Consider the following 11,092-nt stretch of genomic DNA (forward strand, 5'->3'; position numbering starts at 1 on the left):
TCCAAATAAAAAAGAATGCATCTAAAAGTGCAATTGGTAACACTAGAAAGAGTCTTGATTTTTCGGCAATGTCAATGATATTACCCAAATGCTCAACAAGCTCCAAGGCTCCGAAAGCCACAAAATAAACTGCACCAATAAGAATTATTTTGAAGGTTATGCCTCCTAAAGTGGGTCTCATAACAATGTAACCCATTGAAGGACGAGAGACAATTTTCTTCATAGCACTAAAGCTTACTGCCCAAAATTTTGGGAATTTGGAATTAGAATGCGGATTTGAGGGATTTAGAAGTGACGAATTCGTGAAATTTTGGTATGGTGGCAATTGACGCTTTGACGTGGTGGTGTTTGTGAAGGCGACGACGACGGCAAATGGTGAGGTAATGGCCTACCGACGACGGTGAGAGGTGTTTTCCTAGTTTAATTTTTTTATAACTAAGGTTTCCAAACTTCCCCTGACTAATCCTGAGGAGTGGCAGCCTTTTCTCTCAGTTTGCCACCCTAGTAAATTCGGATGCGACCACAACTTATACACATTTGGGCCGAACATTTGAGATGCGGTTCTCCCTATGGACTTCCCTTTACAACGTGCAGATAGGACCCTTGGAGGGGCGACAAAGCGCACCATAACTTTGCCTTCACATGACAACTGCCTTTCAACATAAATGTTGCCTTTTCACTACTGCGGGATTCTTAGTTCCGTTGTTCCATATAGAATCCTCCTACTTTACCACTGCGCCATGCACGTGGGGGTAGGGGCAACAGGGTTGGGGAAGAATTTTTGAGGGGAATGCAAAATATTTTCTTTTATCTTTCTTTCTTTTTTATTTAATAATTTAATTGTTTATAATAGGGAAATATAAATTATCATTGCAATCCTTCAAAAATTGTTAAAATATGGTCAAAGTTATTTTTTTGGTCAACTAACAAAAAAGTGGTGGATTTTATCAATTTGGACTCAGCTATTAATTTCTTAAAAGTTTGGAATCTCCGTTGGTGTGTAAACTGAATGTGTAGGTAAAGTCTGCTAAAAACTCAAAAGTTTGGAATCGCTGTTGCAATTTTCCCTAAAAATTATTATTTAAGCCTTATTTTGGATTAGATAAAATATTAGATTTTTAGTAGATTTTAATAATAAAAAAATTGATAAAATATGTGGTTGAAAAGTTTTGGATATCATGAAATGTGTGGTAGAAAATGAGTATAAGTAAAAATTAGTTTCAGAAAATGAGGACCAAACAGAGGCTAAGACCAATTGAAGAGATTTAGTGATCAACATTGTTCTTCTATTTTTTTTTTTTTCTATTCTCGGCCATAAATTACGGGCGATGTTTGTTATATATCGAATATGTGTTTGTATAAGTCAAGTATGATGGCTTAAATTTCTGAAAATGTATGTAAATATTGAACAAGTCATTATAATTAGTGGTGGTTTATCGAATGAGAATTATAGGCCCTGGATTTGTTCCATTTCTTGTCATTTCAGTATTGGTATTTTCAAAACTAATAATTTTATTGTTCAAGAATCGTTACTAACTTACTAGGTATTTGTGCTCGAATTAACAAGTTTCAATCGTTAATTCTAGACATTCTACGTGAATCAATGGGATCTAATCATGTTCTGAGATTTTGTTCTATGCTTCCGCCAACGGTATTAGAGCTTAGATATGCCTGAAGTTCGTAAAACTTGATGAGAGAAGTTATGTTTACACGATGATAACATTTTCATCTATTTTGATTCAGAGAAGTGGATGAGTGGTGATTCAGGTGAGGGTTACGATGGTCCCCCGATTTTTAATGAATAAATTAAAGATGCCAATCTAAGTGCAGACTTGGTGGGTGATAATTTCAATAAGAATGTTGATTTCAAAGCAAGATCTTTTTCTTTTAAACCGATGGCTTTTGTTAATCTCAACCGGCCAGAAATGCTTTCTGATTGTGATCTCTACATAGACAAGAAAATAAAAGAAGTTTCTTTAATGATGCAATAACTGAAATAAAAAAGTTTCTTTGATGATGCAATAACTGAATCCCAGCCATCTAATGATCCGCATATTCTGTCAAGCTTGAAAACTTCATTAGTCATGGATGTTTCGTTGCCAACGTGCAATATCACATCAAAATCTAAAGGTTGCACCTCTTCTATCTCCTTACATTGAATGCATATACCATACTGATTCCTACATATGGAGTTTATGCAAGTGGTTTCTTAGCTCTGGGTTTTGAAATTGTAAGACAAAATTGAAGCCTTAAATAAGAACAAAACAAGTGCTACATATTCTTTGTTGGTTGATGGAGTGACGCTCAATCTTTTTATTTTTGAATATTTTCTTGGGACATGTGGTGTTAATTTTTGGGATAGTGCTAATCCAAACAAGTTCTTGAAATCAAGACAAGAATTTCATCCATTTTAATTCTCAAATTTCACGAGTGTTCTGCTATGGACAGTTTCGAAGCAAGTTTTACTGTTCATCAAAACCTATGTCCGTCTAAATTCCCAACGGGCCTAACCTTTGGGGATGTGGTAATACCTCTAAGAAATTATTCCATCCAACATACATATGTCCGCGTTCCCGAAGACACCCTTCTCTTTCAAGAGGATTCACGACATGTCAATTCCTCGTAAGGTTCGTATTGTTTTCCTCTCAAGAGTAGGTTCTTACGCATTACTCACCCATCCGCCACTGGAAACACTGCTTCCCATGTTGCCCTATTCGGGAATTTTCGGAACTATGCTAAATCAATACAAAATATTTGAACCTGATTCGATTTGATACTAATGTAGTAGTATATAGAACTATTTTGATTTCATTGAAGTTATAGATTAGAACAACTCGATAAATTTGGATTACATTAGTTCAAGCGAATTCTCCCTAGATACACACGTCGTGTAGGGCGAGCTAATCCCAAAAGCCCATCCTAAGAAGGGATTAGATGAAGATATTTGAAAGATTCAAGGACGAATATCCTCTTGTCCAAGAAGGCTGATGCGATAAAAAGTCACGAGACGTCGCTACAACAATTGATGGTTTGTGTTCCAAAATTATTTATGTCACTTTAATTATAGTTGTGTTTCTCTTACGATGTTTGGGACATGTGTAATCTTTATTTTGTAGACTTGTGAACATGTAAATGTATTTTAATATTAACCAAGTCATTGTAATTCGTGGTTTACGAATGAAAATTATAGGACTTGGATTTGTTCATTTCTTGTTGGTCGAATACACGTAATCTTTGAAATTAACGATTTTGTTATCAAGAATCATTTCTTGATATTCGTGCATTAATCAACAAGTCATGTTCTTTGTTTGATACTCGCTTCCAGTTATGTCATCTCAATAGAAGTAATCTTGTCATCACTCGTAAATCAATTTTCATTAATATGTGATTTTTATGAGTACTAATACCTGTTATTATTTTTTCACGTAGGATTCAAATTCGGACTTATTGTCAATTTCAAGTTGGTCAAAAACTGCTTATGAAGATTTAGGTTTATGGGTTTTGCCACTCTCCAGTCGACTGTGAGTCAAGAAAAGAAACGTTTATTTTAGTCTTTCTTAATATTGGGTTGGATGGTAAACCTTGTTGGTTTAATTAATTTTAATCTTTCTAGAACTGACCTGTGAGGTCATGTTGTCATTGGTTACATGACAGTGTGCATTACCGAATTTTGAATTGTTTGACTTGTCAACAAAAAAAATTATAAAAAAAGGGGCTTGTTGTCAACTAGTAAAAAGGATGGAAACATGACCTTGGGAACCACAAAACCCGCTCCTTCACCACAATAGTGTCTTCAACATTTTTTCAGAGACAACCATTGCCCTTTTTTTTTCACAACACACGACGGTGAGTTCCTGACGTGTACTGTGGTCGACAAATTTTCAAAATTTGACGGGGTCCATTGCATAAGTCAACTCGGGCTGATGACTTCTTCCGTTGTCTTCAACATTTTTTCAGAGACCACCATTGCCCAATTTTTTTCACAACACACGACGGTGAGTTTTCGATGTCGACTGTGGTCGCCAAATTTTCAAAATTTGACAGGGTCCATTGCATAAGTCAACTCGGGCTGATGACTTCTCCCGTCGTTTTCAACATTTTTTCAGAGACCACCATTTGCCCACTTTTTTCACAACACACGACGGTGAGTTCCCGACGTCGACTGTGGTCGCCAAATTTTCAAAATTTGACGGGGTCCGTTGCATAAGTCAACTCGAGCTGATGACTTCTCCCGTCTCTACCGTTGTCAAGGTTCTTCCTTTTCGAACCAAACAAAGTGCCAACCATTTTTGCCGATGAAGGTATCTTGCATTTTTTATACATAATTTTTAATGACTTGCATCCATATATAAGGAGGGATGAATATGTAAACTTTCTCTGATTTCATATGTATGGGAGGAAGTTTCTTTGATTTCATATGTTTGGAATTTTTTTGATCCATATACTTCTCGACTTTATGCTAGTTTGAAGTGGATTGCAGTTTATGGTTGGTTTTCATCTGGGTTAAGCGTGTAGGTGCCACTGAAATCCTCAATTAATAAAGTGTTGTAGGGACAATTTTGGACCGAATTAGTTGGACAATTAATAAATTAATAACTTGCCACTCATGAACTAGTTGGGCTTCACACAATTATGTATTACTTTTCGTGGAACGGTTAATATTGTACTTCAGTGTTCTTGATTTGTATACATCCTTACATAATACAAATTGACATCTTGAACATTTTGTCGCAGAAGTAGAAGTTATGGTGGATTCAGATGAATTGTTGGTGGAATCTGAAAATGAGAATGTGGGCGACAATATGATCATAGTGGACGATGAAACAGTTGGAGGAGATGATCGGATTGTGCCTGTAGTGGGTATGAAATTAAAGATGAAAAAGAAGCCTTCGACTTTTATAAAAGATATGCTAATGCCCTTGGCTTTCTAGTTCGAAAACAGAATTCGAAGAAGGATGACGATGGGGTTTTGAGATACGTTACATTAACATGTAGCCGTGAAGGTCGTCGAAGTGGTAATACCAACGGTTCTTTAAAGCCACAACCAACAATTTAGACAGGTTGTAAAGCAAGGATCTCTACATCTTCCGATGTACTTGGTACTTGGAGAATTAACACAGTCCACCTTGAACACAATCACGAGACAAGTCCTTCAAAATCTAGATTGTACCGCTATAACAGAGAATTGAGTGACCAGGTGAAGTGAAGGCTCGAGGTTAATGATATGGTAGGAATTCCGTTGCACAAGAGTTTTAACTCTGCAGTAGTTGAAGCAGGCGGGTATGAGAACCTCACATGCGTGGAAAAGGATTGTCGGAACTACATTGAACAAGTGCGGCGACTAAGACTTGGAGAAGGAGATGCCGCAGCCATACAGTCCTATTTTTCAGAAATGCAAGCGAAATGCTCGGGCTTTTAGTTTAGTATTGATTTGGACGGTGAAGGGTGGTTGAAAAATGTTTTTTGGGCGGATTATTAATGTAGGCAAGCGTATAAGGAGTTCGGGGATGTTGTCACATTTGATACCACGTACCTAACCAATAAGTACGATATGCCGTTTGTCCCTTTTGTTGGCATAAACCATCACCGCCAATCAACACTGCTTGGTTGTGGTTTGATATCGAATGAGGATACGAACACTTTTGTCTGGCTATTTAGGATATGGCTTCAGTGCATGCATGGCCAACCTCCGCACAGAATAATTACCGATCAGGATAGGGCCATGCAAAGTGCAATTAACATTGTTTTTCCACATACAAAGTATAGATGGTGTTTATGGCATATCCTAAAAAAACTACTTGAGAAGTTCGGATATCATGTGGACAAGGGTTCAATATTTGCTACTATTCACGAATTGGTATATGACTCGCAATTTATTGAACAATTCGAAGATGGTTGGAGAGCAATGCTCGATACATTTGAGTTGCATGATAATGATTAGTTATCGGGACTATATGAAAATAGAGGACATTAGGTCCCTTGCTACTTCAAAAGCACATTTTGGGCTGGAATGTCGACCACACAGCGAAGTGAGTGTATGAATGCTTTCTTCGATGATTATGTGCATTCAAAGACCTCGCTAAAACAGTTTGTCGAACAGTATGAACGAGCACTGCGAAATAAAGTTGAGGAGGAATTTTAGTCTGATTTTAAGTCTTTTTCATAGATGGTACCATGTGCTACAACATACGAAATGGAGAAACAATTTCAAGAGGTCTACACCATTTCCAAGTTTCGAGAAGTTCAAGCTGAGTTTACGGGAAAAGTTTACTGCGACCTTATATCTGCTTCGCAAGGGCCGTTGGGGATAACGTATGAAGTACAGGAGGATGTTGTGTGTGGTGATCGCCGAAAAAAGAAAATATTTTTTGTCACATTTCAGAGAGAGTCATGTGACATTAGCTGTAGTTGCCACTTGTTTGAGTTCCGTGGAATAATTTGCAGGCACGCGATCGCAGTGTTGATTCGTAATGATGTTAACGTACTGCCAAATCGCTATATACTGAGGAGATGGAGGAGAGACGTAAGTAGAGCACATACAAGGGTACGGGCTAGAGAGTACTCTTGGCCAATTGAGATACGACAATATGTGTCAGGCGTTCGCCTCTATGGCAGACCTTGTAGCAGACGATGAAGTCCGGTCACGTGTGGTAATGGACTGGATTCAAACCATAAAGAAAGAGCTTATGATGCCATCACCAAGCAGTGGAAGTAATGTCTTATGGCATCACGCTTTTCAGTTACCCTTGCACGATACTGGATCACAAAATACTGTCGTCCGAAGCATAGGTGATCCTAAGCAGTCAAAGAAAAAGGGTACGCCTAAGAAACTTCGAAGGAAAAGCCCCTTGGAGATGCACTCGAAGAAAACAAAGGTAGATTTATTAACTTGGCTTTCAGCGTACTTAAAAAAAAAAAGTACAGCATTCATTTTAGGTGTACATGCAGGTGCCGTTGGTTGCATGCATAAGAAAAAAACCAGCCACTAGCCATAGTGGCATGGCGAAGGTTGCATCACATTCTCAGACATCTCAACAACAACGAGTCTTGGTACGTACATACATTACCTCATTTTTGTGCGTTTGATGTTTTATATATGTTGTTAGTTTATGCAGGGCGATGAGGAAAGTTATGCAGTCGCACAATACCAACCCTCGTTCAATATGATCCAACTAGCGACAACAAATGTTATGATAAATTCTGATGGTAAATCCTTATCTACGTACACTACTTTAACAAATTTTGTGAAGTTGCATGTATTAATGTCTATTTATTGATGGTAGGTAACGTGGTTTACAACTACTATCCACATGCACAGTATGAAGGGGACACGACCAGAAGGCTCCAATGATCCATTTATGGGCCACCTTAATGTCAATGTAGTTTCTTGTATTTTGTCCACTCAACACTCCACTGATTTGTAGACTCCACTGATGTTCTATTGTTATTCTGCCCATTATTATGTGTATGGTTTCATACTTATTCTGTTGTAGACTCTACTGATGTATATGGTTTGATACTTATTCTGTCCATTATTATGTCAAGGGGATGAGCAAAGAAAAATGTTTTGGGTTAGAGGATTTAAGCATTTTTGCTTCCTTTTATGCCATTAGGCTCTTTTAATTGTAACTAGATCCTTCAATGCTTGCAGTAAAACTCTAGGATTCCAACACTAATTACTCTCTACAATTTTCGCAAAGAACCAATCTCATTTATCTTGTGTTCACCATTGAGACCATATAGCATCTTAAGGTTTATCTTAGCTCTATAGTTGCTGAACAATATTTGGATACGTTATTTCCCCCAAGCATGTATTTATTTATCCTGAACGATAGGAATTTAGGCGTTGCAGGGCCTAGATTCTGCCCAGTTTGGGCAGAATATGTGGCGCCTGGGCGCCACTGTTCCGGCGCCTAGGCTATTATTATACGTCTTTTTGTGTTGCTAATCTGTGACTAGCTTCCAATGACGTAACTGTATTACTGTATTTTAGAATTCTTTCGCTTAATTGCTCTCCATGCAACAGATGGTCAGGCTGGTGAAGCTTCATTGGACGAACATGAAGAGTTTACCGGGGGTAATGAGGACATTGATACTGACGAAGAAGAGGCTGAAGTTGCTAGTTCTAATAACATTTCAGACTAACCTTTTAATTAGTGGAACTTTAAGGGCAAGTTCCATTGATAGCTTCCTATTTATTCATTAATAGCATCTTGTCCTCTGTATCAAACAAGCTATAAGTGGGCTGTGTTTTCATTATATTTAGATAGTGAGCCTTTGCCTCCTTGTCAACATTTTTTGTGAAATCACGTGGAAAAACTTGAGAAAGGATTTGGTTTCTGTAATAGGTTTAAATTGAGCAAGCCCTTTTCTTCCTCTGCAGTTTTTGAATGAGATTATATTTTGTTATTTTTATTTTCCTGTCAACATTTTCTTTGGAATAAACATTGTGGTTCATGTGTGATTACAAAGCTTGTTGAATACATTTTATTTAATCCTTTACTTTAGAAAGGTGGCAGAAGCAAGGATGTCAAAATAGATTCAATAATGCCATAATCTCCTACATTTCGGAATGTAGGGAAAGAACTTCAAATTGCCCATAGTTGCCGTTAAAATAAATGCAATAATGCTACAATAATGCCATAATCTCCTACATTTCGGAATGCATGGGAAGAACTTCACATTGCCCATAATTGCTTGTTAAAATAGATGCAATAATGCCATAATCTCCTACATTTTGGAATGTAGGGGAAGAACTTCACGTTGCCCATAATTGCCTACTACATTTTTTGCTTTTTTGTGCATTCTAACTGGGAGAAATTGTGCACATCTAAGTTATGTATTACCACTTTGACCTTGAGACTAACTGTATACTTGTAAACCCAAATAATTTTATGGAAATAGACGTCAATTACTTAACATTAGTTGTTAATTGAAGTTACAAAAGTTACACAGCATGTAGTCATTGCATGGAGCTGCAAATTATTATACAAACGAAATTAGTTCATTCACGTAACACATACACAAAACCCCTTAAAGCTATTGAAACATTTGCCGCTACTCAAGCCACCCTTTTCCTTTTGCGCTTGCATTCGCAATGTCTTTTCCTTTGTGGATCGTCACAAAGTACGTATTTCTTTTTCGTCGTTCAGTTGAACTTGAGATTCGAACATGCAGGCCATATCGTCAGATGTTTCGTTCTCCACTTCTTCAGCCTTAGTAACACTAGCGGTACTAGACGCGCCAGTTGCTTCACCTTTTTCGCACCACTGCCAAAATCCGCACTTCATACTGCAACATTTGAAAAAGTTGCCTTTGTTAGCAGTCTCTCGTTCGACCACGAAAAACTTTTGGAACCCGCTGGTACACCGTAGACATCGATGTCTTATTGGGCACTCGACAAAGAAGTGTCCCTTGCTCCTGCACCCGTGGCATACTCCGGAATTCTTACCCACCATTCTGAGAACACAATCACATAGAGAATTATGAATGAGCATACCAAGAAGCATACGAGTAGCACGATCGTTTATTGCTCAATAGAATTAATGTCATCGATATAATTTTTAGTGCTCAATCAGTGTAAACCAAGAAACTTAGTGCACAATAGCACCATGAAATTGGCATGGTAAACCAAAAAGAGTGCTCTCATTTTTTACCGAGTTCTTGCATCGTATAGTATCCCGTCCCAATGATTTTAATGAAATATTCATGACTTGTAAAAGATTGATTCAATTAAGCGTGCAACTAATTTTGTGCGATTCCACCTGTCTTTGTCGAAAAATTTAGCTACATGAGCATAAGAATGATCTAAGAGTGGACGTTCCATTGCAAGAGAAGTGCATAAGATGCTAGAGAGATACTCAACATACCCCGCAACCAGTGTCCAATGCAATCTGAACAGTTCCACTTTCAATTGGTATCATAGAAACAGGCTGATCACTAGGGGAGAATTTGATGTTGCAGCCATGATGAGTTTCAAAATAGGTTTTGAGGATGTTGCAATTCGTTGTACTATTTGTCATGTCCATTGCTATAATAGATGATTCAACAGTGGGAAACATTAGTATGAAAAGATTATGCCCCCGTTTGGTTCCCATTCTCTTTCTCATTTTTCTCTTTCTTATTTTCAATCACACAATCTTACATAAAATAATATTATACACAAGTCAAAAACTTTTCATTCTTTTTCAACCACACATTTTTAAAAAAAATACTATTCCAACCATGAAAATTTGGCAAGAGTGGAGGCCAAACAGGGGCTATAAATTCGGAAGCCATGACTATATGCAAACATTGACTACAAGTTAGAAATTGAAGCCTGTGAGCATAATAGCTGGATTCTTAGCACTTTTGATGTCTCAAAGAACCCGTCCAACTACAACTACCCTTAAATGCCTCACTGTATAACCATAGTATGACACTACGTTATCAATCAAATCTTCAACAGTTTTATTGAATTCTAATTTGGTTTTCTATTAGTTTTCTATATTAGTATATCAATCCATTTTCTTTACAACAACTATCTATTTTTTCTTCAATAGTTTTTGTGATCAATTGGAACGAAAAATGAAAATGGCTACCATGGAAGAACTAATTCTACTTGAGGAGGACAGGCATCGGCGAGAGAAAATGAATGTGGGAAGAATTTGCATTGAGTTTTCAAGAAACCTATGGGAATTCTCAATTTGAAGAGAGAGTGAAAGGATAAGAGAAACATAGATTATGGGAAGTAGGGGCATGGCATGGGGGTGCGGGTGGGAGTCGGAGTGGGTTGTAGGGTGGCCCATTTTATATTTCAAAGGATTATAATTAAATCATATAAGCCTTTAGATTAACTTAAATTAAGGGCTGTGATTATTTTGTGAAAACTATTTGTCAAGAATATTGGTAGGGGAAACGCTCCCCTTAATATTATATAGAATATTTAGCCATTGACATCTGGAAATATATATACTAATTGAAAAACGAGGAAAAAACAAATGAATGTCGGGAAAAGTAATATAAAGAGTAAAAATAAAGAGTTTGTTGGAGTGTATAAAATATTGCTCTTTACATTTAAAGATCCTCTCTATTATGATCAAAGTGTTTTTTT

The 11,092-nt window shown here is 37.2% G+C and overlaps 1 protein-coding gene across 2 annotated transcripts; it reads left to right on the plus strand.

Annotated features, from left to right (window-relative positions):
• The first annotated feature begins 3,768 nt into the window (after positions 1-3,768).
• Positions 3,769-8,367, plus strand: LOC111382186. 2 transcript variants are annotated; one of them, XM_023006091.1, is made up of 6 exons: positions 3,769-4,301; positions 4,735-6,875; positions 6,949-7,050; positions 7,116-7,206; positions 7,284-7,379; positions 8,027-8,367. In XM_023006091.1, the coding sequence occupies exons 2-5, from the start codon at positions 6,588-6,590 to the stop codon at positions 7,349-7,351; spliced, it is 549 nt and encodes a 182-aa protein (XP_022861859.1). In that variant the 5' UTR covers positions 3,769-4,301; positions 4,735-6,587; the 3' UTR covers positions 7,352-7,379; positions 8,027-8,367. The 2 variants fall into 2 exon arrangements, with proteins under 2 accessions (XP_022861859.1, XP_022861858.1); XM_023006090.1 differs by lacking the exon at positions 8,027-8,367 and having other exon boundaries at positions 7,284-7,564.
• Positions 8,368-11,092: the final 2,725 nt, after the last annotated feature.

This window comes from Olea europaea, unplaced genomic scaffold (assembly GCF_002742605.1).
Source record: "Olea europaea var. sylvestris unplaced genomic scaffold, O_europaea_v1 scaffold2443, whole genome shotgun sequence".
In the NCBI taxonomy this organism is placed as follows: Eukaryota; Viridiplantae; Streptophyta; class Magnoliopsida; order Lamiales; family Oleaceae; genus Olea; species Olea europaea.

What these genes read in the sequence shown, in the direction of transcription:
- LOC111382186 (XM_023006091.1), top strand. Translation starts at nt 6,588, where the DNA reads ATGTGTCAGGCGTTCGCCTCTATGGCAGACCTTGTAGCAGACGATGAA. An exon ending in TGCACTCGAAGAAAACAAAG is followed by an intron (nt 6,876 to 6,948) that starts GTAGATTTATTA and finishes GTGTACATGCAG; the next exon opens with GTGCCGTTGGTTGCATGCAT. An exon ending in CTCAACAACAACGAGTCTTG is followed by an intron (nt 7,051 to 7,115) that starts GTACGTACATAC and finishes TAGTTTATGCAG; the next exon opens with GGCGATGAGGAAAGTTATGC.